The sequence below is a fragment of the Phodopus roborovskii genome, unplaced genomic scaffold (genome assembly GCF_943737965.1).
Source record: "Phodopus roborovskii unplaced genomic scaffold, PHOROB, whole genome shotgun sequence".
In the NCBI taxonomy this organism is placed as follows: Eukaryota; Metazoa; Chordata; class Mammalia; order Rodentia; family Cricetidae; genus Phodopus; species Phodopus roborovskii.
Window position 1 is genome coordinate 3202325 of NW_026126689.1, and position 26805 is coordinate 3229129.

General features: G+C 40.0%; 1 protein-coding gene across 2 annotated transcripts in view; it reads left to right on the forward strand.

Moving 5' to 3' along the window:
- Positions 1-26805, forward strand: part of Tpk1 (thiamin pyrophosphokinase 1) — a 263282-nt gene that overhangs the window by 65077 nt on the left and 171400 nt on the right. For both annotated transcript variants that reach the window (XM_051174710.1, XM_051174711.1), the window contains exon 3: positions 19266-19335. In XM_051174710.1, the coding sequence (XP_051030667.1) occupies positions 19266-19335 (70 nt within the window). The remainder of the gene's footprint in view (positions 1-19265; positions 19336-26805) is intronic.

Below are 26805 nucleotides of genomic sequence, written 5' to 3' on the forward strand. Positions count from 1 at the left end.
CAGAACAACATACTCAGTGATTACCAATCTCTTCTATTAATAATACAAAATATATGGTGTATACTCATAATACTGGACCAGCTGTCTAAGCTGTATCATAGTGTACCTTCCTATGTCTTCTCCTCACAGTGTATCTAATCTATTTTAGTAACAGTTATTAGGATTTTCACTGCTTATAAATGTGAACCAAAGGGGTGAGGTCCTAAGCATTCTCACACTTGGCCATTACTACTATTCTTGTGTTCACCCGTGTTCTTCATTCATGTGCTTTTCATCGTCGTCTTATCCTGCATCTTCTGCAGATGAGTGTGTGTGTGTGTGTTGGTCTCCGGAGCAGGACAAAGGGAAATTCGGAGGTTTATTAAACCAGTTTCAGAAGTTTCTTTAAGCAAGCATGGCTGTTAAACACAGAAACAAAGCTTCAGGATAATGTATCATTAGTGTAAGAGGAAGGAGAGGATATGAGAAATAAGAATTAGCTCCGAGGAAAAGCCAGATAAAAGAAAAGAAAGAAAAGAGAGAATACAGAGAGAGACACAGAAATGGTTCTGCACAGCAGTTTTGGGTAGGAAGCGGAACCCCTGGGTGATAACTTATAACACGGAGGAGACTGTACGCTGAAAACTTTGAAGGAGAAGAAAAATTCAGGGCTGATGCTCCAATTCCAAGGATAAATGATGTAACTAGTTTTTCTAAGAATGTTTCAGAAAGCACATTATGACTTGTTCAAAGATGTTAACAGGAGATTAATTAAAATTCTTAATTTTAAGATTAATTAAAAGATTAATTAAAAATCTTAAATGATTGTTACTACTCAAATACAGATTGTAGTTGAGTTTAAAGCTTCCTAGAGGATTAAAAAAAAAAAACATGGTATCAGTGTTAAATCTTTTTCAATGGTTTTGTTTGATATGTCTTTTTGTGTTAGTATTGTAGATGTGATCAATCTGTGTTTGAGTTCAGCCATTTTAGTTAGGGAACAAAACACTATGTGTGGGTACAGCATATAAGGATGGGAAGGGATCCCAGGTTTACAATATCTTTTAAAAAATTCATGTTTTTAATCCATTGATTTCAGACTTTAATTATGATAGTAAGTTTAATTTAATGATCTTTAATTAGTCATTATTCTCACCTGGTAGTTTTTGGGCCAAAAATGTTTGTACCACACTCTCGGGAATTGTGGGATTTATATTGCTTTATTTTGTTTGAGATAGTACTTGTGTATGGTGTATTTATGTGGTAAGTATGCCACTTGATGATTGCTTATAGACTATCACTCCAGTCAAGATGTGGCTATTTCCATCACTCCCCTTTTACCCAGTGGCTTTCTGCCCTGTGGTTTCATGTCCATAGAGTAGATCATCCTTTCGTGAGCCATGTGCAAAGGGACCACTCACATGCACAGGTTCTTCATGCTTTAGTCAACTTACGTTCAATGAAAATTTTTAATAATTCTTTATTGGAAATAGTATTTACTTATGTGAGGTGATGAATGTGGTAAATCAATTTATTAATCTTCACAATATACATGCTTATAAAACACCATGCTGCCAGTCTTAAATATATACAGTTTTTATTTGCTAACCCTAGCCCAGTAATATCAGGAGGACCTTTATCATTTATTATGCTGGAGAATGCGAGGGAAAGGTTTGTTCTTTGGACATAAACAGCATTGTCTCATTTTTGTTCAAATTTGAATATCAAAATTAAAATTTCTTACAATATTTTTATCCATTTAAATAATTTCTTCTAAGTCTTTTAGAATGCTGTATGTAATTTTCTTATTTGTATGTGTGATAATCTTGAATCAGTTCCTGTTGCTTTCTCCACTTGTGGACTTTGTCCAGAAGCAACTGATGATGGTCCATGGCTTTTGCCTGTTCACAGTCCTTCCTATTAATGTGTTAAAGTGATATTTCTTTTACCCCAGATTTTTTATCAATGACCCATGTCCAAGCACTTCTGCCTTTGTTCTGGGAGTACTCTTAGTCATCTCCAGGGATTCTTTCCATCTTATTGGCTTTTCCTGGTTTTCTCTGACTTCTACATTTTGGTGGTCCTTGAATGTAAGAGGCTCTTGTACCCATACACTGCTACGAGTGGTTTTCCCTCCAGCCTGTCCCCATATCCTCGTCAGCCCCAAATAACACACAGAGACACTGTATTAGATATAAAGCTGTTGGCCTATTACTAGAGTTTCTTATTGGCTAGCTCTGTCTTAAATATTAACCCATTTCTATCAACCTAAGTGTTTCCACGTGGTCTTTTCTTGCCGGAGAGAGGGTCTAGACCTTCTTCTGCCTCAAGTCTCTACATGTTGAATCTCCTACTACATCTCCCAGAATCCTCCTTGTCTCCTAGTCCCGCCTATCTCTCCTTCCTATTGGCCAACAGTGCTTTATTCATTAACCAATAAGAGAACCATGCTTACAGAATGACATCTCCCATCAATACACCCCACTGTTTCTCCAGTCCTCTTAATGCTCTCTACGCATGCATGTGTTGTATGGAAAAACAGCACTGTTTTTACCATTTTGGTCACATTCATGGGTGCGCTTGTTAGACCTGGATGATGAGCCAGGTTTGCTGCAGTGACATTGTTGATAATTCAGGAGTTCTACTTTTTCTTTTTCAGGATTGTATCTTTTAAGTGATCCCTTTTCATGTCCCCGTGAGATTTTTCTTGTGTATCCCACCTGGTGTTTTTGTGATATTTCTTTGTGGTTTACCAGCCTGTATACTTGTTTTTTGTTCTTTCGGTGTTTTTTTGTTTTTTGGTTTTGTGGTTTGATGCACACATAGAACCACTGTTTCCAGATTATAGAATTTGATCTCTTTGATCTCTTTACTTTTTTTTTTTTTACAGTTAAGAGACTATGTAAATGCCCATTTTCAGCTGTTGGAATTGCTTGGTTTAGATACATTTGACACATGTGCTACTCAGAAAAAGGAAATGATGGCAAGAGAAGAGTCAGCAGAGCAGCTTGAGGGAACTGCTTGGGAGGAGGACTCTTGGAGGGCGGGGGCGATGAGGCTCTAGAGCAGGAGGGTGGTGCTGAGTGAGTGAGTGACTGTGGGCTGGAGAAGGTTGTGGCTGTGAGCATGAGGGAAGAGAAGAAAGTGTAAAATACAAGAAGATTCAGGCAGATATCTTTTCTGTTCTATTAATGTTTTATGTCTTTTCTGGTAGTGTTTGTAAGAAACTACGGGGATGAAATTTCGTGGGCTTTAAAATAATCTTTCTTTAAGCTGAACAGTAGTGTGGTTACATTCTGTTTCATGAGATCTTGAGAGCTTTTGTGTGTGTGCATGTGCTTTGGGCTAAAACTTGGGACCTCATGTATACTAGATAGGCTTTCTGTCTCTCTGTTCACAACTGCCCCAAAGGTCTTTGTTTTCTATCTTTCTATCAGTCTGTCTATCTGCATGTCTGCCCATTCATCTGTCCACCTAGCATGTCTATCTATCTATTATCTGTCATATCTCCCTCTCTGTGTGTCTCATGACCTTAGAATTGAACACCAGATCTCTTGTAAACAGAACTACACACAGGTCATTGTGATGTGAGTTTTAGAAATCAAATTCTCGTCCTCTGTAAAAAACAGCAAGTGATCTACTGAACCATCTCCATCCAGCTCCCAAGGGACGCTTAAGTAGTTATTATGTACTTTGATTATTCAGAGGTAGCAATATGTGTATGTTTATATTGGGTGTATATTGATACTTACGGATATGTTTTTAGCATGTATTGATCAACTCAAGACAGTATGCATGTCCATGTCTTTAAACTATTTTTTTGTATTTGAATCTTAAAGTTTTCTTTTTTCTTCTGGTGTTTTGTATTAAATCTCACTTGTGGTGCCAAAAGTTGCCCTACTAGGCTATAGGAAACCAAAACTAATTTCCCCTCTCTGTTTTGGTACTCGATTTCTGCCTTTCCCTCTTCTCTGCCTTACCTGTCTCTAGTGACCACTAGCCCAAGGCATGTTTTCACTAGATCAATCATTCTGTTTCTGCGTCCAGCTTACTTCGTTGATCATAGTGGCCTTAGGTTTCATCCATGTTCCTTGAGTATAATGTCTCTGCATAGAAGTCTAAGGACAGGTTGAGGTTTTTTTTCCCACCACAGGATGCTTTAGAACAGTTCTTTCTCGGGCCTTCCCACTCTTCAGCAGTGTGTTCCGGTGTGTTCTGTTGTCCTCGTCTGTTCGTGTGTCTCCTGCTAGTCCTGAAAAGTTTTCTCGTAATTAGTTTTGGAGTCCTCTTGCAAAGAAGTTGTACACATACACTTACACTTGTGAGGCGCGTAGGATGTATCCGGTGGTGCTTGACCCGAGGGAGTGAGGCTCTGGAGTTATCCCCAGGAGCCCAGCAGTTTTTGTCTCACTTTTTTTTTAACTGTATGTAATTAGTTCCCTGTTTCCATTTGCCTCTACCCTCTTCATTTTGTCTTCTTTGCCCTTTAGTGGGTTTTTAGGGGTTACGTAACTTCTTGTTTTGATTTAATTTCTTCACACGTTAAGATTGTGACTCACTTTCTAAGCTTTTCACATTTCTTTCAAGAGCTCTTGCATTGGAATGGTCTTAGGTTTCCTTGAAGCCCGCTGGGTTTCAATGACATTTCCAGTCATGATTGCCATCGACTTGGAGGCAAGACTTTTCTGCCCCCTCCCCTTTTTTGCTTATATTTTCCTATGCAGCCCCCACCACACACACATACATAGGCATACACACACCCAGAATGTTCTGTCCCTCCTCTCTCTCTCTCTCTCTCTCTGTTAACCCGTCTATTCTAGAATCTTGTGTTCCTTCTTCATTGACCTCTAAGATCTAAGTGAGTCAGTATACCTGGGCAGCTGGGCTGGGGTAATGAAATGGCAACACTTCTCCCTGAGTTCTAGGACTTGGAGCTACAGGAATGCAGGAGAAGACTATAGAGGCTTACTGTCTGTGGCCAAGCACTGGCTGCCCTGATCCTTTACAGTCCAGCCTCTTCTGGTGCACCTGAGCCACAAAAACCCGCATTGATCTTGGATCTGAATATATAGCCAAGACCTCTGGCATTTTCTTGTACCCCAGATTGAGTTTCACTGCCTTTGGCAACTCTCTCATAAATAAAGTGATTGGAAAGAAGGTTTGCCCAGGTTTTATTTGAGGTCAGATTTTTATTTATTTATTTTGTTTGTTTTTTTCTCCATCCATTTGTTTTCAATAGGAAAAAGACAAGAGATGCCTTTCTGTGTCTTAAAAGAAGATTTTGCTCTCTTCAATCTGTGTGGCCCAGATAGCAGAAGATTCCTGCAGAGAGGAGACTTAGGATCTGACTTCCTGGCTCTCTCTATCTTTCCTTTAACTGCCTGCTGATTATTCTTCCCGCTGTGGTTTTACTGAGAATTGAATCTCACAGTCTAGACTCTGGTTCCCAGATGGGTTGATGATGAAAAGACAGGACTTTTGTTTGTTTGGAGGGCACACCTTGTTAGTGCATTTATTAAAAATATTATAAGATCAATATTTCCATCTCTGTCCATTTCTGTGGGCTATATTGTACTTCTTTGTGCATTTATGAGGTTGTATATTTTATGAATTATTGAAACGGAGCTGGGTTGCATCTTTTAAAAGTGTAAGCTTCCCTTTCTGCTACTCCTTCTGGATTTTGCTTTTGAATCACTCCTAGTATTAACAGCTTATGGTGGTCTTTCAAGTTCTAAGGATCAAAATGCAATTAAAAAGATACACATTATTAGTCCGTTAGCTGGGTTTTGTTGTTGTTGTTGTTTCATTTTGTTTTGTTTATCATCAGAAAAGTAGTTTTCAATTCCATACAGCCCAGTGAATTGAATAGTTTCACAGAAGGAGAAGAATGAAACAAAAAGTAGTTACACAGAAGGAGCAGAGGAGAACAAAGTCACTACACGCGAATGAAAATGACTAACAGCCTGTGCTGCTGTGCAGCCCTTATAATTGTCTGAAATTTACAAACACAACAATAGAACATATTTCTTGGAATGAAATATTTATTTGTATCCATCACCATTGCAAGCCCCTTGCATTCATCATGTTTGCAAACAGCAGCAGCAACATTTTCCTTTGGTGCAAGCTGATACAGCTTCCAGCTGCTGAAGTTAATTCCGCCTTTTAAGTCTTATTAAAATCTATCATCCAACGGCAAATCCTCTTGCTCCTTTTCCCCTTCCTGCTTACTGTTCTGTTCTAAATTTTATTTATATTCATGGAAAGTAGTTTTCAGAAATGCTCCATGCTTGAGACAGGGGCAGTATGGGAACTCAAAGGCATTCTAGTGTATACATCATTTAAAGGATTACTTGCCAGCTCTTGATTGAAATTTTCATCTTGTATCCACTTAATCCCACCACTCAGGAAGCAATTAAGCAAAAACCTCGAAAAGGAGCCTGTCTTGGTTGCTCACAACTTCAGTCCAAACACAGAAACTGAGGCAGTGGAAGTCATCATGCATTTAAGGCAAACCTGTCCTACATAGTTCCAGGCCATCCTGGATTACACAGAGAAGCATTGTGTGATGGATTTATGGCTCTAAAGTAGAGAAAAATATAGCTGTGTTTGTTTTCTAAGGTCATTGAAACACGTGGTGCCTGTTTTGTACAGGTTTTAGTCAAGAATTCCAGTTACTGAAATACCTGTTTGATCTCTTGGAATTGTGGTGACTGATATCTCCAGTGAGTGTTCATAAGATGCTTATCATTTAGTTTGGGCAATTCTGATAGTAGATTTGATGATTATATGAAGTGAACAAGAAGATAAAATACTATTATCTTCTGTATATTCTATACATTATTTTAATCTTCTAAAGTAATATGCCCGTTGGTATTAGTCTAGGGTTACCAGGATTGATGTGAGCAGCCCTGCTCTTGGTCATTTTTGCGGTCTCTGACTCCTTGGTTCTGCCCAGGATTGTGCTATCCCCTGCTCTCTCCGACCAAGCTAGCTCACACTTGGAAGGTATAGTAAAGCCCTACTGTTACAGCTGAGTGTGGCCAAGGTTTCTACTGAGATAAGACTCTTCTGCATGCACACGTACACCATGATTGCTTTGATTTATTCATTCATTTTGTATATATATATTTTATTCTGTATATTCAAGGTGTTCACGATGCTGTTATGACATAGTAAGAATGTGCTGTTGTGACTAGCATAGTCATACATCTTTGGTTAACTGGTTTTATATGTGTGTGCTAAAAGTGCCTAAGATCTCACAACTTTGTGTGATTCTCAAGTAACCTACGAGTTTGCTTTGTCTGCTCTTGATACCGACTGCATCTACCCATCTTGGAAATCATCCTGCTTAGTTGTTAAGCTTGCCTCTTTCCTTGTTGGGTATATTTGCTCAAAACAAGGTGAACCACATATATAACTTTAAATCTTGTGGCCTTAGCAGAAAAATAAAATTGGAAAATTAATTTTAAGTCTCTCTGAATAAGCATCAGAATGTCACCACTTCAAAATATAGCCAATGTAAACACCTTTTAGCGGTCTAGTTTAGCGTACTCCTTATTGCCTCCAAGTCTAGTGTTACACTTGAAGATGACACTGCTACATCTCAGATACTCAGCATCACAGTTGGCTGGTGTCCTCTGTGTTATACAGCTTAGTTAGAGACTATAGTCTCCTGGAGGTTGGAACTGTGTTTAGTTTTTTTGTGGTACCTACTCCTCGTCATACTTAATTGTCTTTCAGTGTGTACCTGTGAACGAATGCATGAGTGGATGAATGAATGTAGCATACAAGGAGGGTTATTAAGATGCCTGATGCAAGCCATGAATAATTTCAGTGCCTTCTGTAAAGAGAGCTGAGGTGCATTGGCTACAAACAGGAATCCGTATGTCGGAATATTCAAGTCAGGGCAGTGAGGATGGACTTTGAAGAGGGGGATTACCAAGGGTTTGATGTTGGGGACCTCTGAGAAAGGAAATTAGGAGGATGCCAGTCTGTATCCACTCTCCAGCTAAGACTTCAGTGCAGAGCATCTGACATACTATTACACTCAGGGTATCTTCCATTAGTAACCAGATCTATTTTTAAGTGTGTCCTATTCATTGCCGTTCAGTACAAGCAAGCCACGAGTCTAGTTCAGTTTTTCACTGTCTAATAACATTCCCCTTGGTGTAGATTAGGGGAGTCATTATGGGCGATGATCTGGCATGACGTAATAAATCTAGTAATATGCATAGTCTAGGGCCTGGTGACTACCCATTTTGGTCTTTGACATCCAGAGAGAGCACATCCCGTATGTGTACAATCGTGCATGTAGATGCTAATTGCAGAAATATTAAAATAAAAATATTTTGACAAGTTCATTAAATCTGCATGAGTCAGGTGAAGCTAGTAAACTGGATGCATGTATTAAGATGAAATCCCTTGCAGCTTAATATCCAACAATAAAAGAAAATATTCGAACACCTTGCTGAAAAATGTAAACACCGTGACACAGTTTTGCACGCCGCTCATGGTTACAAGCACACACACCATACAGAGCAAAACAGAGTAAACTAACTCTAAGATGTGAGAGTGAGTCTTAAATCAAGGATGGTGGGCACGCTAATTAGGGCATGGGGGTTCTGTTGGGGATAGGGATGGCAGTTTAGGGAAGAGAAGTTTTGGGGGTTTTATGGATGTGTGAAGTGTTGAATGGTGACACTTAGCAAAGTTAGGTGTGAGGTAAAAGGGCATTGTACTCATTGTACTCTCTTGTCCCCCCCCCCAATCGGGATCTTGGTTCACTGGTGTGTTTTGGTGTATATATTTTATAGATATATGCTTTATAGTTTTGAAAGTGAAAATTTAGGATTAATCCACGGTGCTGTTTTTCCTCTGTTTCTCTTCCCGTGAATTATTTCGGTTATCTGCTGGAAAAAGGAAGCATGGATGGATGGAGACGTGGGTCCAAAGGGGCATTTCAAACCCATTCTCCTTTGTTCTGTATTCCAGGGCAGGATTTTATCCAGGGCAGGATTTTAGTACTGACCCCAATGTGGAAAATGTTTAATAAACCCAGTGCCCCATGGGGCCATTTGCATCCTCATAAGATTAAAACGTGTTGGTTTTTAAAAACCTGGACTGGCCTAGTTGTTTGAAAGGCATTTAGGCCATGGCGTACTCAGTTCAGCTCAAGCACCCTCGGGATACCAGCTGCCCTGTGCAGGGTATTATTGCAGCATCAGGCTGGAGAGGTATTAGGTAAGGAAGGAAAGAGACCAGTTAGGGCTTCTCAGGACACTGCAACGATTGAATAGCGATATATTCACCATGGGAGTTGGAAAATATAATACAATGGAAACATTATATGCATGTTATGAGTTGTCTATTAGCTTTCTCTTAGCTCCACATGAGCCTTAACTAGACTCTAACGGTGGACCTGTGCCTATTAAGCTTCCTCTCCTGTCCTTTGATGCTGGGTCATCCCACAGATGTGTTATTTCTCTGCATCTACAGAGGGATGAAGAGGGGCATTATTAGAAGGAGGGGCATCTCCTTCCATCCCTGTACCCTTGTCTTGTCGGGTAAGTGCCTTTGGTGAGTGCTTTTGCAAAGTGTTAGTTTCTCCTGACCATCACAGACACATTCTGATGATTTCTGAGTTCTGTTTGGTGAGTGTTTTCAGGAATCCATAGAGGCACTAGCTTCTCTCTCTCTAAATTGACTTTTGTGTCCCAGCTACTTTCACAAATCACTTCCCTGGTTGAAAATGCCGCATGCAATGCCCTAATGGATTCTACAGTAGTGGGTGCAGAGGCGAACTTCTTCCTTCAGCATGCCAAAGTCAAGAAAATTGGCTTTGATATTTCATGTCTCTTCAGGCTCTAGCCCTTCCCTTCTAGAACACTGCACAAGCTCTTTGACTGGGCTTAAGGGACAATGTATGTGATTGTCTCTGGCTTCTGTCATATATTTTGTTACACTGGAAATGCCGTGTCCCCTACAGGTAGCTGTAAAATTGACCTTAATGGTTCTTACAGCCTCCCTCATCCCTCATCCCTCATCCCTCATCCCTCATCCCTCATCCCTCATCCCTCATCCCTCATCCCTCACTTTGCTTTACTAAGCCATCTTGAAAGCTTTGTGGTTTAACAAAGACCGCAGTCGTTACAACCAACTGGAGTTAGGAGCTGATTTGGCTATCGATGCTGTAATGATTCAAATTTCCTTTCATTCTGACTGAAACTTTCAATATCATGTCAATGCAAAAGTCCTAAGTGTGGTCCGCCTTGTCTCATTTCTTACTTTACAGGCAAACGCCTGTTGAGTTTGAGTGATGCCAACTGTGGACTTTTGTGTGTGTGTGACTATTGTTGCATTGAGCTACATCCCCTTATGCCTTTCATTTTGGAATTCTTTACGTAGGGTTTTGGTTGTCTTCAGATGCTCTTTCTCCATCTATCCAACGGATTGCATAGCTTTCCTCTTCATCTTCTAAAGTTCTGTTCCACACTTACTCATTTGCATACATGAACTACCCTGTTACCTCCGGGACAAGTAAGTCTCACTTGATGATGGTAAATAATCTGTTTATGTGTAGTCAAATTATATGTGAAATCCTTGAATTAGTTGAGAATATAAATACTAATCAATGTTCAGTTCCTCAACATTTATCAATGAAGTCTATTTCTTGAAGGTAACCTATTATTACCTTTTAGATATAGTGATCATTGTTTGACTAAGAGGACAAGAATGCTTGCTGGGAACTTTATCTGTGTAAACTATGTTTAAACATACATACATTAATAGTTTCCAATTTACTGTGCTGTGTGTGTGTGTGTGTGTGTGCGCGCGCGCGCATGTGTGTGCACCAGCCATGATGCATGTGTGGAGATCAGAGGACAAATTGGAGCAGTTGTATCTTGCTTTCCACTCTGGGTTCTGAGGGTTGAACTCACATCTTCAGGCTTGCATGGTAAAACCTTTCAGTGGCTGAGCCATTTCACTGACCTTAAAATATTTTTATATGAATATCAAAGTTATCAGGAAAGGAATAAATGTAGACTGGATAGGTAATGTTGTCCTCTACCTGTAAAGAATAAAGTAGATGTGAGCATTACCTTTTTGTTTGTGTAACAGTCATTTCTCTTTTGTGTATGCATGCCACAATGAACCTGTCATTTGAAAGATGTCTGGTGTCTGTGGGACCTGTTTCCACTGGAGCCTTCCTTATCCCATCAGGAAAGGGCGGGGGAGAATTGGTGGGAAAGAAGAAGCAAATGGACTTAGCATTCCTCCTACTCCACAGCCTCCTGTGTTTATTTTATATTCATTCTGCAACATATTTTCATCAGCAAGCTGATTTTTTTTATTATTATTATTATTTCAAAGCTTAAAAGCTGTTACTTTTTTTTTTTTTTTTTTTTTTTTTTTTTTTTTTTTTTTTTGGCCAAGTGAGTCAACCACCATCTTTGACTGTTCCGAGCCTGCTCCTCTTGCTAGTTATGGACATTTATCTCCAGGACATTCAGAGGTATCTGACTCCTGTCTTCACATACTATGGCTGCCTCTTAAAGATAACTGTACACTATGCAGTGAACGGGTCAACAGAACCGCCCTTTGACGGGTTTACTGTTCATGGAAGGAGGGTTGACCTAGCTGATCTTCATCGACTTGTGACATCATGCAAACCACTCAGTGTAGTAATAGTTTTTTTTGTTGGGGCTTCCAGCCCACAGATGATGACACAGAGACTTATTATTTATTATAAAAGTTTGTCCTTAGCTTTTGGCTTCTTCCGAACTAGTTCTTTCTTTTGTTGTTTTGTTTGGTGGTGGGGGGGGTTGTTTGTTTCTTTGTTTTCAGAGACAGGGTTTCTCTGTATTGCTTTGGAGCCTGTCCTGGAACTCGCTCGGTAGACCAGGCTGGCCTTGAACTCACAGAGATCCACCTGCCTCTGCCTCCTGAGCACTGGGATTAAAGATGTGTGCCACCAACGGCTGCCCTTCCCTGAGTTTAGATAGCTAAGTGATAGAGCTTCTTGGTGAAGGTTGGACATTTTTCAGAATAGCAGCGTGTCTTCCTTACAGCTGTGTGCTGTAGGTTGTTGTCAGCCTGCTGAGGAGTGGGTTTGTTCCTCTTGGCAACCTTCTTCTCAACTTGGGCATGGCAGGTATGCCCAGTTGCCATAACTACCACAGAGGGCTGCTGTTACGTAATATGTAGAGGTCAGGGTTACTGAATATCCTCCAGTGTTCCAGAGAAGCGCTCAGCAAAGTCTTAAAAGTGAACCATTCCAAGCTTTACAATGCCCACTATGGTCTCTTCCATGCTTGCTTTATTCACCTTGGAGGAGTTCATATTCGCTCTCCTGTCCCTAAAGAGTTGCCGCTTACTAGTGAAAATGTAAGGTTTGAGCATCATGGGACCTTACTTTTTGTAACAGTCCCATATTTACTTAAACAAACACATGTGTTCTTCATACATATAAGACAATTTTATTTATCTGTGTTACTTAACAATTTGTGTACAGAATGAGCTTTGCCAACTTTTAAGAAAATGTTCTCTGTGCTGGGTGATACAGTGCAGCTTGATAGTAGGTAGTTTTCTTGAGATTTCTTAGTAATTAGACGTCGAAAGCCAGAATTAAAGAGGTATTTTATTATGGACTTTGTAAATAGGATCACGGAAGACCAGATGCCCTACCTCATCTCTGCAGTACATTAGCAGGGAAGGAGGAGAGAAATGATGATGGAATTTACACAGCCATGTTTACTAAAAGGTAATAAAAATCCCCATTACGTGGCATGAAGCAGGTCATTAGGGCTGGTGCAGAACCATCCACGTCCATCCTCACTGTAAATACTACTTGATTTTCATTAGAAATAAGGATAAATTTTGTCCTACTGACTTGACTAAGATTTAATGAGTATTCTACTCATTATCTGGAGAATATTACAAATAATGTTAGCTTTCTTAATAATTGCACATAAATATGCTATAAGTAAAACCTTACATCCAAAACCCTGGAAAAGATCTCTAAACAGCAGTTAATTTTGAGTGCATTTCAGCACCCCACTAAGAAAAGTAAATCGTTATTTCTTTAGGAGAGAATATATTTCCGTGAATCTCTGAGAGGAAAAGCCTTTTTTCCCCTACATAAAATAAAGCCTTGAAAGAGAAAGCACACTAATCTGTCTTTTTACCATGTCCTGGAACTAAGTGACTCATGCTGTATCCAAGGCTTTGCTGGTGATTTACATAACAGCCATAGGCATGATACCCCCCCCCCAAGAGCTTGTTTCAATATAGATTTGAGGGCTCTGTCTTTAAATTAGAAATTAATATTTGTGCTATTTTGGGCTCTTTCATATTTTAAATGGCATAGAACTTAAGTCAAACTTGCCTTAGCCAGAAAGAGAATTTACTAACTCACTCAACTAACACTGGTACCTGGCATCAGTTGGCAGTGGGAACCCGTTGTGTTCATGCTGGTCTTCACGGTTTCTTATCATGTTCTTGCTTGGGGTCAGAATGGCAGCCCCTGTAGCTACACGTCCCTGGTCTCAAGCTGCATGGCAGGAAAAGAGGAGAGAGATCTGCAAGGTGTCCTCGACTCTGGCTGGGAAACAGCCCTGTGTCTGCCTGATGAAACATTTTGTTCCTTTCCCCCAAATAGGGATTATCCTGAATTATTTTCTCATCCTAAATATATGTGTGTGTGTGTGTGTGTGTGTGTGTGTAAGACTGTGTTTTCTCTTGCCCTTCTACATACATATTCTCGACTCCCACCCTGTGTGTTTGAGATTGTTACCAGGATTTTACATATGCTAAGCAAGTATTCTTCTACTGAGCCATAACCTCAACTTCCTGTTTTCTTCTTGATAGTTTTGTTTCTATGATTTTTCAAGTTTTAAAATTCAAATATCTTGTAAAGGAGAGTTTCATATCACAGTGTTTAAATGTCATTATCCTATCCCTGTTGCTTATTTTGTAAATATTCACAATTTTAAAAGTTAGTTTGAGGAAAAGACAGGTGATCTTATGATTGAACTAACAAATAAGGCTTGAAGAGCTTGATCAAAAATGTAGTTCATTAACCTTTTAGGAAGGTTACAAGACAGTTCCTCATGCTTACATAATTATAAAACAGTAAAGTCTTGTCAGGGTGGCTCTCCAGTGTCCCATTCAGCCCCCCCCACCCCTGTCAACATGAATTTTCTTAGGAAATTGAGTCTAGTCTCTACTTGTAGGTATCTCTTACCAGTGCTGATTACTGATTAACCAACCTAGAATTTTGATATGGAAACCTGTATCAGATGTTTAGTTTTCTTAGATTTGTGTATTATATTCTCTCTTAGTTGCTATTGACCGGAAGACCTAAACAAGAAGTAATTATTAAAAGGAATTCATCATGTAAAACAGTATACTAGGAGAGACTAGAGAGATGACTCAGTGGTTAAGGGCACGGACTATTTTTACAGAGGAATAGGGTTCAATTCTCAGCGCCCATATAGTGGCTCACAACTGCCTGTTTGAGAGAAAATGGCTCCCCAGCAAGTGGCACTATTAGGAAGAGTAGGTATGACCTGGTTGGATGAAGCGTGTCACTGAGGAGGTGGGCTTTGAGGTCTCATGTATGCTCAAGATACCGCCCAGTGTCTCAGACCACTTCCTGTTGCCTGTAAGTCAAGATGGAAGAGCTCTCAGCTCCTTCTCGAGCACCATGTCTACCTGCATGCAGCCTTCCTTCTCTCTGTGATTGTGATAGACTGAACCTCTGAAACTGTAAGTGAGCCACCACAGTTAAACACTTTCCTTTGTAAGAGTTGATGTTTCGCTGTACAGCAATATAAACCCTAAGACAACCCTGTTCTGGAGGATCTGATACCCTCTTCTGACCTTCTTGGGGACCAGGCCCTTACTTGGCAAACAGACTTACCTGAAGGGAAAACATTTATACAATAAAAATAAATTAAGATACAGTTTAAACATCAAAGCCAAATGTGGTGGCACATTCATGTAATCCCATAGTGTATTGGCTTGGGCCAGGAGATGAACAGTTCAAACAAGTAGCATCTTAACACATATTCAAGCAACTTTCTTGATGGTTGGATATGAGGACTACTATATAAGTTGTCAATATTTACAAGGTGGCCATGCATGTCCACTGCAGGATTTTCCATTATAACATATATGTGACGGCAATTATGCTTACTGTCTTGTCCATCTAGACAAGTATTTATGTTGGTAGAGCACATTTAAAAGTACTGTAAATGTACAGGGTTGTCTCTCTGAGTAGAGTTTCATCAACAGCATGACATCTTCCCCTTCACCCTCCGCTTGTTTTATCTACTTTGTCTTTCTGTCCACTCTGGATGTCTTATTAATTGGATGGAACACACCACAGTAAATTTCTTTTTTTATTTTGCATTAGAATCAGACATGTTGGACTTGGCTTAAAAATCACTGGGATAGTTAGTGCTCATCGTAATTCAACTCCAATGTTCTTTTAAGTTACTAAAATTGGCAATATTGTTCTTTTCTCCCTCTCCTCCTCTTGTTCTCTTCCTGGTTTCCCCCCCCCCCCCATGTGTAAATACTTTAATAGTGTACTTTGCAGTGAGCCAAATTATTTCTGCTCAATTTTATTCAGCAGAAGTTTTGAAATAGCCAATTTACCTGTGATTGTGAATGCAAGGTGTTTTGTTTTGTTTTTGTTAAGTATTGCTAAATACTGGGGGTGTGGGGGGAACTGTTAAAGCTATTTGTAACATACCAGAATTGCTGAACTAGAAACGTGGCTCCGGTAATTTTTTAGTGTATTTTAGTCTTCAGATGTTCATCAACTTGAAGCACAATAAGCGATTGTTCAACCATTACTTGGCAAATCTGCAAATTTTTTGCTGTATAAGCTAACAGACATTTCACATTAAGAGATAACTCATGCATGAATTCTTAGGACAATTTAAATTATGATGAATGGACATTTTTAGTCTGATTTATTGTGATGTATCTGCCTCCTCCCCTAGAGTGCCCTCTACTTCTGGTCTTGTTACATGGCCATTCCCTTTATTGGTTATATGTGCTGCACATTTTTCAAACTGCTATGTGTGAGCCCGTGTCAGCATTATTTGTTATTCTTCAAAATTTTTTTCTTTTTAAATGCAATGTTATTTGTATACTTGTAAAACTTGAAACTATTGTTGTGAATAAAGCTTTAAAAAGTAAATAAATTTTGTGGTACCTTCAGGGCATTAAATTATTTCAGGATGGTTTTCTTTTTTCCTTCAGATGGAATAAATCCCTATTCCTAGCTTGTATGTAATGATAGGGTAGTCTGTACATTTCCTCATCATTATTCTAGCTCAGGTTTCCATTAAAACATGAGTAGACATAGATAAATGTAGTTACTGAGTGCTGTGCTTTTCATAAGCTGCTCTAAGTCCATCAAATCAAATATAGTTGTCAGAAATAACAAATATCAGAACTTTTTGGTTGACAGAAATAACCAGAATTTTAACTGAAGTGGATTTGTTAATGCATCCTCAAGTCTCAACCTTTGAAATTGACCTCTGAATGTTCATTGCATTTGAAGCTTTTGTTATTCAAAAGGACATTGTACACATTCCCGTCTTGCTCTATGCTCTTCAGTTCCAAAGTGAGCTTGGATGCCTACCAAATGTAAATGTGCCTATTTGCTTATGATTTCACTGGGGAGCAAAACCATTTCTCACACATGCCTGGTCAGCACTCTCTCGCCGAGCTCCACCCCTGACTCTTAAAAAGGCTTAAATGTTGAAGTCAGCTGATCTTTGCTATGTAATATTGTATGGCAAATTGATGTCATTCTGCTTGTTAGTCTTCATCAATTAAACACTATTTCTTACTCTTTATATTGCCTTAGTAAATAAATTTTTGCATAAAAGAGCTCATATACTTGTTAATTTTGTTTATGGAGAATTACTTTTTATACTCTGAGGGTAATTGCCGATCGTTTACCATCTGTTTCTATTAATCAGTCTTTTTATTCTCCCCACTCAGTGATATTACACTACATTTTATGTGAGATCATTTCTTCCTCTTCACTTACAATGATTTTGACATGTAGGAAATGTGCCACAAGCTCTATGATCTTCTGTCAGTTATATTCTTGGCATAATATGTACCTGGGTTCCAGTCCTCATAAAGTATTTTGGGTGGTTAGTGAAATTAGCCATCCTCTTAGTTGTTTTTATAAAAACTCTTTTTTTGTTTAATATTTCATAGTAGCCTGGTCTGTTCTTTTCTAAGAAAGTAAGCTTTTATATTATTTGAAATTCTAAAAACAACAGCAACAACACAAAAAAAAAAAAAAAAAAAAAAAACTGCTTACTAAATGGCGAATGTCTTCATGGATTATGGGAAAGACCACATGTAATTATCAAATTACTAATTGTTCAGTGATCTTACTCCATAGGTAAAGAAGTTCAAGCTGAAGTAGAGTGTGTTTTACCCACTTAGCTTGTGTTTTATTTATATGTAACAGGGAACATGGAAAATTGGCTTTGGTGGGGGCTTTTGTGCCTGCCTGTATGATTGGTTAGATGTCTATTACATTGTCTATGCTGTAAACACATCAAAATTTTGAGTTACATATTCCAAATGTGCTTGAATATATAGCTAAATTCACACATGAAAAAGGCAACAGGGATGGTTTTAATATAAAGAAGTAGGTCAACAATTAGCTTGTTTATTCTGAAACTATTTGTGTCCCAGACATTTTCTCGTGCTAATAACATGGTATGGAAGGCATCGGAGTTGTAGTCGTGACAAGCCATTGAATGCTGGAAGCAGTACTTACGCTGTTCTGTTAGGAGCCTGGAAGACAGTGTTATTGAAAGTAATACAGAGAACAGAAACCTGCAGAGAAGAATAAAGACTATTAGCAACCTGTCTACAAACTATTCATGTAGTAGTTTGGCAAGTAATTTGATCACGTTCCACCCCTTGCCCGAGACTAGTTTCTTAGGTGGAGGAAGTTTCTGACAACATACATTTGGGTCTATGGCATCATTATTACTTATTGCTCTTATGTCGATTTACAATGAAAGAAGTAATTAATGATCTTAGTGGCTTTGCTTTTAGTAGTTGTGTAGGGGCAGAAGACAAGACTTTTGATTTATTAATGGTAAAGAAACTGTTATAATATCCTGTTAAATCACCAATGTCTTGCATTTACTCCTATTCACTCCATAGGATAAAAAAAAAGTTTGATCTGAAGCTCGAGGGCAAAGACTTTTTTTAAATAAGTAAATGAAGCCAAGATTCACAAATTCAACATGATCAAAACTCATGTGAACTCACAGAGACCCAGGCAGCATGCACAGGGCCTGCAGAATTCTGTACCAGACCCTTTCTGTTTATATTATGGCCTCCAGTTTAGTGTTTTTATGGGATTCCTGAGTGTGAGAACGATTAGGTTTCTGTCTCTTGGCCTACTTTTGGGCTCTTTTCCTTCTGTTTGTGTGTTTTGTTCAGTTCCCACATGTTAGGTTTTGATTTATCTTATTTTAAAAATTAGCAACAAAACATCCTACAGGTCCTTTAGTGAGAATAGATTAATAGTTTAAAGTAGTAAAATTAACATTATTGTTAACAATGGGATATTTGTTATTATATTAATATTTGACATAGTTGAAGAGAGATTTTATAAATTGAGGGATGGAGTTGAAGTAATGTGTCCCATACAGAAGGAAAGCAAGATCGAAACATTTGGAGAAAGGTTGAGGACAGGTAAAACTATCCACAAGTATGTTTCACTGAAGGATGGGAAATAATTGGGTTAAGATGACTTAACAGTCAGTTTGCTCTGGCACGGTTTTGGGGCTCAGACCATTGACGAGAAAAGGAAAACCCAGGCACAGAGCAATGAGACAGGCTGTCACCTGGAAGTACCCCTGTCCCCATTGGAAGTTCAAAGCCAACATGTGAATGTAGCCAGAGCAGCTGTCTATCACATGCTCCCTGCCATGAGCATGAACCTGTCTTCCCTTCAAAAAGAGGAAAAGCCCGTGGTAGAATCACCCTGCACTGCACACTCTCCACCTCTGTTCACAGGGACCGGGAAGGAAGCCAAGTGTCTCTGGGGTGGTCTGCCCTCTATGTAGAGCCACTTGTAGTAATGACAGAAGTCCCATAAGGTGACTCCCGTGACCCAGTGGGGTAGCATGACTGTGCTCTGAGTGTTGGCTTTTCAGTGACATTCACAGGGAAGACTATGCTTGGCCGTTTGTATTGAAATGATTTGTGTTCTTTTTTGTCTGAAGCTCTCTTCAGAGCCTGTGCTGACGGAGGTGCCAACCACTTGTACGACCTCACCGAAGGAGAGAGAGAAAGGTATGCTCCTGCCAGCCAGTGTCTGCGCGCCCCTCACTCCCGCTATTCCTTAGTTTTAACCTTTTCATGGCAACTATTTACTTTCCTTCATATTCGTCGTAGAAAATGGCCCCTATGAGAAGGACCGATGTGTTATTTCTCTTATTGAATGAGATCTGTTAGAATTAGGATCATCTCTATTCTTCTCTTTAAGACCCTTATTCTATTACTTTAAAGCCTCATTAAGTCACATTACTAAATATTGAAACTTGTGAGGACCCTGAAGATTGGCTAAAATAAAACCTCAAATGGGTATTTATGTTAGTATTAAAACACTTTAAATGAATAAAAACTGGACTCCTAGAAAAGAAATATATACTCTGCTGTAGAAGATGTGAGATTTTATGTTAGTGTTGAGTAAATCTCAGTAGGAATTACTCTTTCTTAATTGCTTCTGAGTCACGTACATATATTATCGGAGAGAATTTATTTAATGGTCTGCTTTCTGCATTGGTTTGTTTTCCTGAATCTTGTCTGGTGCAGTATTTTTCCAGTGAGAGGATGTGCTTGATAGAAACAGATTTTCAAGTTAGTCCAGTTGTGAACGTGTTTGTGGCCCAGCTCATTTGGAAACATAAGATTTCATGGGTAGATGTGAGCACACCATTTGTGAAAATGTAGTTCAGTCATTCTCATATGTGTTAGTAGCTATATTGAAATGGTTGGCATTTGAGAAATTGCCTGCTTGCTTCCAAAACAAAAAGAAAAACATTGTAGCGTTAACAGGCCCTGTGTGGGCATTAAACATATGTGGTTTGAGATCATGCATCTTTCCTTGTGACATCAGAATGTTTAGCTTCAGCTTTCTAGCACCAGAGCTGCTGTCGGGAGCAACTGGTTGCTTTCTTTGTGTTTCCTTTGAGATCAGGCGCTGTTTGCTAATGTGTGGGGACCGGATGCAGTCACCACAAAGACAGTAACAAGTGACAGCCTGGAACAGTTAAATCTCACTGGCTCATTTACTGCGCAACTTTACAACTTCCTCCAACAATATACTCGAAAGCCTGACATGGTCGTTGTGTGAAAAACATTCCAGGCTGTTGTAGAAAGCATCTCAGCACATAGTTCAGAGTAGGGTGCCATGTCATGGGGGCTCAGGTTATAAACTGGACATGGTTTGTCCCATGCCTGTTGCCTGGTTGCTATCACTAATTCTCTAAAGGTAGGCACCGCCCAGAATTAAAAGCCAGACTTGGGAAGGTATTAACCTACCACTCTTTACTTGGTCCTTAGTTATGAAAGCCATCTAGAATGCTTTTGAAAATTGAAGGTGTCTGATTGATTATTGTATTTGATTTAAGCAGGGACGAGTAGCAAAGATAATAGAACACATTTATTCATATTTAAAAGCAAAGGGTTAGTAGCTTTTAGAAACAAGTACCATTATTCTTGCTATTATTTTAATTAATCTCAAAATAATCAAATCAAGTATTCCTCATCCTATTTATAAGTAATCTTTTTTGTTTGTTTGTTTGTTTATTTATTTATTTATTTTTGCTTTGTTTTTTGAGACAGACTCTCTCTACATAGCTCTGGCTGTCCTGGAACTCACTATGTAGACCAGGCTGGCCTTGAACTCACAGAGAGCCATCTGCCTCTGCCTCCCAAAGGCGTTATGCCCAGCCATATTTACACATAATCTTAGAAAAAACATTCAAGTGTGTATATGATTTATCTTATGACCATTTGTCTACACATGAAGATGTTAGTGAAGCAATATAGTTAATTTTTATTGAATTTGGGGCCTTAGTGATTCTTGACCTTGGGACATGGCTGACCTTGGGACATGGCTGGCCTGGGGAAGGGCAGGGTCCCTAGCAGTGATCAGTGAAACTAATTCCTCCTCGCATGGGAGTTAAATACTTGGAATAAATCTCATTACTTCCAAGCCCTAATGAGTAAAACTAATTGGATATAGGTGACTACATGTAATTCCTCTTAACTGTGTGTTTTTAACAAAAAGACTGCACAATGAAAGCCAAAACAAAATGAACAAACAAACAAATCCCTGAGCTTAAAAAACGCCAGACTTCCGTTTTGGGCTTGGGCTGTCCTGGTTTGCATGTTTATTCATTAACGAGGACACGTGCACTGTAAAGTCTGTAGTCATGCAACAGAGTGGATTTCTAAAGGATCGCCCCCAGCTGGAGACATGAAACATTTCTACACTTGAAGAAGACAGGCAGGCTGAAGAGGTAGAAGCAGGTTTACTGGGGCAGCACTGAGCCAGTTACCTCTGGGCCCTCCTTTCAGCTCAGGGGCAAACCCTGAGGTGTGGCCCAGGCCTCTTGTCTTCCTGCCCCTGCCCATGCACATCAGTCTAGGTTAAAGTTAGGGAACTGGCGACATCTAAACAAGATGAGCGCACATAGGCCTCGGCAGTATTTTCATGGCACACAGAAAACCATCAGTTAGGCGCAAGGAATATACCTTACGAGAAAGGAGTTATTATCCAGTGTTCTCTCATTGCCTAATGTTAGCACATCGGGCTAATAATGCGAAACGTTGAAAAGGCGGAGTTTGATTCTCAGACAGGGGGTGGCTCTATGTATGTAGCCTTTGTTAGCCTGGTCATATTGTACAGTCAAGGTCGGCCTTGAACCTGGGTATGACTAAGTTACTCCCCTTGTATTAAGGCTAGGCAAGGCAACCCAGTATGGGGAATAAGTTTGTGGAAGCCAGCCAGAACATTAGGGGCAGGTCCTGTTCCCACCACTAGGAATCCCACAAGTAGATCAAGCTACACACATATGTAGAGGGCCTAGGTCGGCCCCATGTAGGCTCTCTAGCTGCTTGGTTCAGACTCTGTGAGCTCCTGTGGGTCCTGGTTAGTTGTTTCTGTGGGTTCTCTGGTGATAACTTTGACACCACCCCACCCCACCTCCAGCTCCTTTAACACGTTCCTCACTTAACAAGATTCCCAAAGCTGTGGATATCTGCATCTGTTATCATCTTTTACTGGATGAAGGCACTCTGATACAGTTGACGTGCTTATCAATTTGATTACAGGGGATGGCCAGTTCAGGCTACCTGTCAACTATTGCTAGAAGTCTTAGTTGGAATCATCCTTGTAGATTCGTGGGAGTTTTCCTTGCAACAGGTGTCTACCTGACCCCAAAACGTTCCCCCATCAAGATGTCTATTTTATGACCTTCCCTCTTAACCATCCTCAAAACCCAATCCCTCATGTTCCCACCCCCACCAACTCTCAGTCTACCCAAGAGATCGCTTCTGTTTCCCAGGGAAATCCATGTGTTCCTACCCACCTTTGGGCCCTCCTCATTGCCTAGCGTCTCTGGGACTGTGGATTGTACCATGGTTATCCTTAACGTCTCATATCTGCTTATGAGCGAGTTCATACTATGTTTGTCTTTCTGAGTCTGGATTCCCTCACTCAGGATATGTAACACGAGTAATAAGAAACCCAGAGACAGCTGTTGAGGTTCCAGCTGATGATCAGAGAAGCAAAGCAGCCAACCACTAGAGAGTTCTCACCTCGGTTAGTGCTCAGAGGAAAGGGGGATCCACTGAACCTCAGATTGCATCTCCAGACTGCACTGCTCTCCGCCAAGCCTCAGAATCCTAGACGGCCCCTGAGGCTGCACTGAGCTCCTTGTGTACTCTTTAGTGCTGGGATTAAAGCCGTGAGCTCTATCTCTTTTAGACTGATCTCTCTCACATAGCCCTGGGTGGCCTTGAATTCGAAGAGATCCGTCTGCCTCTGTCTCCCGAGTCCTAGGAATAAAGGTGTGTGCCACTACTGCCCAGCTTCTATAGCTAACTGGTGTAGCTGGTTTTGCATTCTGATCTCCAGTGACTTTATTCGATCATAAACAATATATTAATCACCACAAGGACATACAGATTTTTGTTCCATCCATTTGCCCTCAGATTTCCTGATGTCTTTGTTTTTACGTACTCCATTGTGTATGTATACCACATTTGCTTTCTTTATTCTTCAGTCAAGGGGCATCTAGTTTGTTTCCAGGTTCTGGCTGTTCCTGTTATGTATCTGCTCTAGATGTTTATATATCCTTGATTTAATCTTGGCAGGCCATATATATCTAGGAATTTATTGATCTAGTCTATGTAATTCAGGTATTTGGAATGTAAGTTTTCAAAGTACCTACTAATGAAACACTTTTTCACAGGATTCTGTCAGCTACCTTCCTTTTCGTCTCCCATTTAATTAATGAGCCATCTCCCTCTTTCTTGGGCTGATTTGTAAATCTCGTCTATTTTTTTTTTTTCAAAGTAACCAACTCTTTGGTGGTTTCTGCTTATTGTTATTTTAATTAATTTTGAAAAGAATTTCTGCTTTAATCTTGACTAATCTTGGAAGTTTCTTGGTTTTTCTTAGACACCGAAAGGAGCCTGTAGACTCAATGAAATCCTCATAAAATACCAATGGCAGACAACACAAAGCTAATAAAATGATTCCTCACAATTATATGGAAATATAAAGGCAGTGAATAGCTAAAGCTACCCAGGGCAGAAAGGGCAATGGCACGGATAGCAAAATAATGAGTCTCAAATTGTACTGCAGAACCGCAGTCACAAAAGCAAGTTGGTGCTGCCATGAAAACAGAAATACAGACAAGTGAAATAAATTGGAAAGCAGTGATATGGACTCGGAATAGTTACCTAACATCTTGAGAAATTGTTAACATAATTTTAAATTTTACTTACTTGCTTCCTTATGTAGTGTATGTGTGTGCATGCTTGTGTGGGTCTGAGCATGAATGTGGAGGTCAGAGGATCATTTCTGTGAGTACGTTGTCTCTTTTCTCCATGTGGGTTCCCGAGTCTTTATATGTTTGGTGACATTTATACAAGAAGAAAATAGTTGATGGGGCTGACAGTGTGTCTCAAGTGGGGGCCCCGCTGGCAAACCTCCGTCTTCAAAAATAATTACAGTTGTGAGGTAGCAACTAAAGTAATTTTATGCTGGCGGGTCTCCACAGCATGAGGAACTGTATGTACTAACGTGTCACAGAGTCGGGCATGAGGAACTGTATGTACTAACGTGTCACAGAGTCGGGAAGGTTGAGAACTGCTGGGCTACAGAGTTTGCGCAGTGGTTGAGAGCACCTGTTGTTCTTGGAGAGGAGTCAGATTTGTTTCCCAGCTCCTGTATCAGGGTTGCTCATGACACTCTGTATCTCCAGTTTCAAGCAACCCAGTGCTCTCTTGTGCCTTATGTGGGCACCGGGCACCCAGAAGGTACACATATAACTGCAATCAATCACACAATAGAAGAAAATAGAAGTTGGGATTAATGGGGGGGGTAAGGGGGGAGACAGAGAAGGGAGCAGGTAGGAAGATGGAGAGTCAGATGGGAGGGAGAGGACCGAGACAATAAATAAAGTGTTTGTTTGACGATACTGTGATTTAACCTGTGTTTGTATTCTGAACTTACATGCTGAAAAATAAATGCATTGTAGAATCGTATGCAGAAGAATACCCAGTATAATAAAGCTTGAGGCATAAAGAGATCAATGTAGTTTAGTGGGGTGTGCATATAGGTGCATATTTGTGCGTGCCTGGATGTGGCTAGGGGCTGAGGGAGACTTCCCCTTGGTTAGCAAAAGCTAAACTCCCTATCTTGAGTCAAGGTTAGCCTTTCATATATTTCTATTTTATTCTTTGATTTTTAAACAAACAGAGTTGTCCTAAGCATGCCATGCACTTTCTCCTCTCTGATTTTTGCTTGCACCTTGTCTCATGGCTCACCTTGCACGCACTGGAGCCATGCAGGCTCCGTTCTGACCAGACTACTCAACGCTCGCAGGCCCTGTGCTGTCTGGTCTGTGTGCCAGTGTTTAGCTGATGGTGTGTGCACCCGAGCAGTGCTCTCCTTCCCGACTGCTGCGACTCTGCCTACAAATCACGAAGTCCCATTCCCGTTTTACCTTGATTTAAAGTTGTAAGGACTTACGTCCTTCGCTTGATTATAAATTTCTAGTGATCTATTGCTCCTTAGGTTTGCATAATGCTCTTTAATTATTTACTCTCTCATTTCATCTTGTGAAGATGTGCCTTATAACCCTTCACTAGGCGGCGAACTGCTCGAAGTCGGCAATCACAGTTAATCATCTTTGCATGCCTCCAATATCTAGTGCCCTAATGAGCATCTGAAAATTTATTGAATTAATGATTTTTCATTGATGCCTCAAAAAGAGATGTCACTGAGGCTAAGCTATTTTTCAGCAACGGATTTCTCACGTATAAAGTAGATAGTTTATATTAATGCTAAAGAAATGTTTCATAGTTACATACATGATAATTCTGTTATCACATGTAAACTATGTTTAACACAAATGCTTTATATCCAAAAATGGCATTTTTTTATTAAAATTACTTAGTTTATGTCTCAGTTCTGACAGAACTGCTACGAGATTCTTCATTCTAATTCTTATCAACTTCATCTTATTCTGACCAAGGGACCCACATTCCAATTCATTAATAGCTTGGGAACAGCATACATTATGAACATCAGCGCTAAGCATGAAAGGTGTGTGTGTGTGTATGTGTGTGTGTGTGTGTGTGTGTGGTGACTTTGTTAGAGTCTTCTAGGCTCATTTGCAGAAGAGTCTAAGAAACAGCTGTGAGTTCATAGTGCTCTGTCCAAGGGTGTTTGACGAGGTAAGGATTGTTTTCATCTTTGTTTCTCAGAGTTGATGATGCATACAGAAACCTGAATAGGAAGTCTTCCAGGTTAATTTTATGTGAACATTATTTTAGGTAGCCAAGGTGCAGAGGAATGAATACTGTGATTTAAAAGACAAGCATCTCAAAGATGCTGCCGCTGCGTTCAAACAAAAGGCTGTCTTCTGGACATTCTTACTCAGTGGTAGGACTGAAAGGAAGACTCGTTCACAGAGAAAGGCAAAACACATCGTGGCCTTGTTTTCTCTCACTCCCCTAATGTCGTTTCTGTTAGCATTTCAGGCACAGAGAATATAACTCAGTGGTGAGGTGATTTTCTGGAATGCACAAGGCCAAGCACTGAAAAAATAATTTTTTTTTTTTCTTTTCAGACTTTCAGGTTTTTCTATCCTTGTATGTCTCCTATCCGCTGTGTGGCTACCCTTTTAGATGATGACTGTGGTTGCTCCCCTCGTCCCTGTAAAATTGTTCCAGCTAAACCAGGACCAAAATACAGTTGAAATAACTGGGACCTGGGAGACAGCTTAATCAACACGGAGAGTCTGCGTTTAGTTCCCTACGTGACAAACTGTGTCAGACCCCTAGACCCCCACATCTTTCAGGGTACCCTTCAACCCCCACATGCACACCTCGGCATGCTCCCCAGAATCCAAACAAATAAATGAAGAAAAAATGCCCCCCAAAAAAATGCAAAATGGTGAGCGAAGACACTCGATAGACCACTGGCCTCCACATACATGTACTTGCATGTGCACCTACACA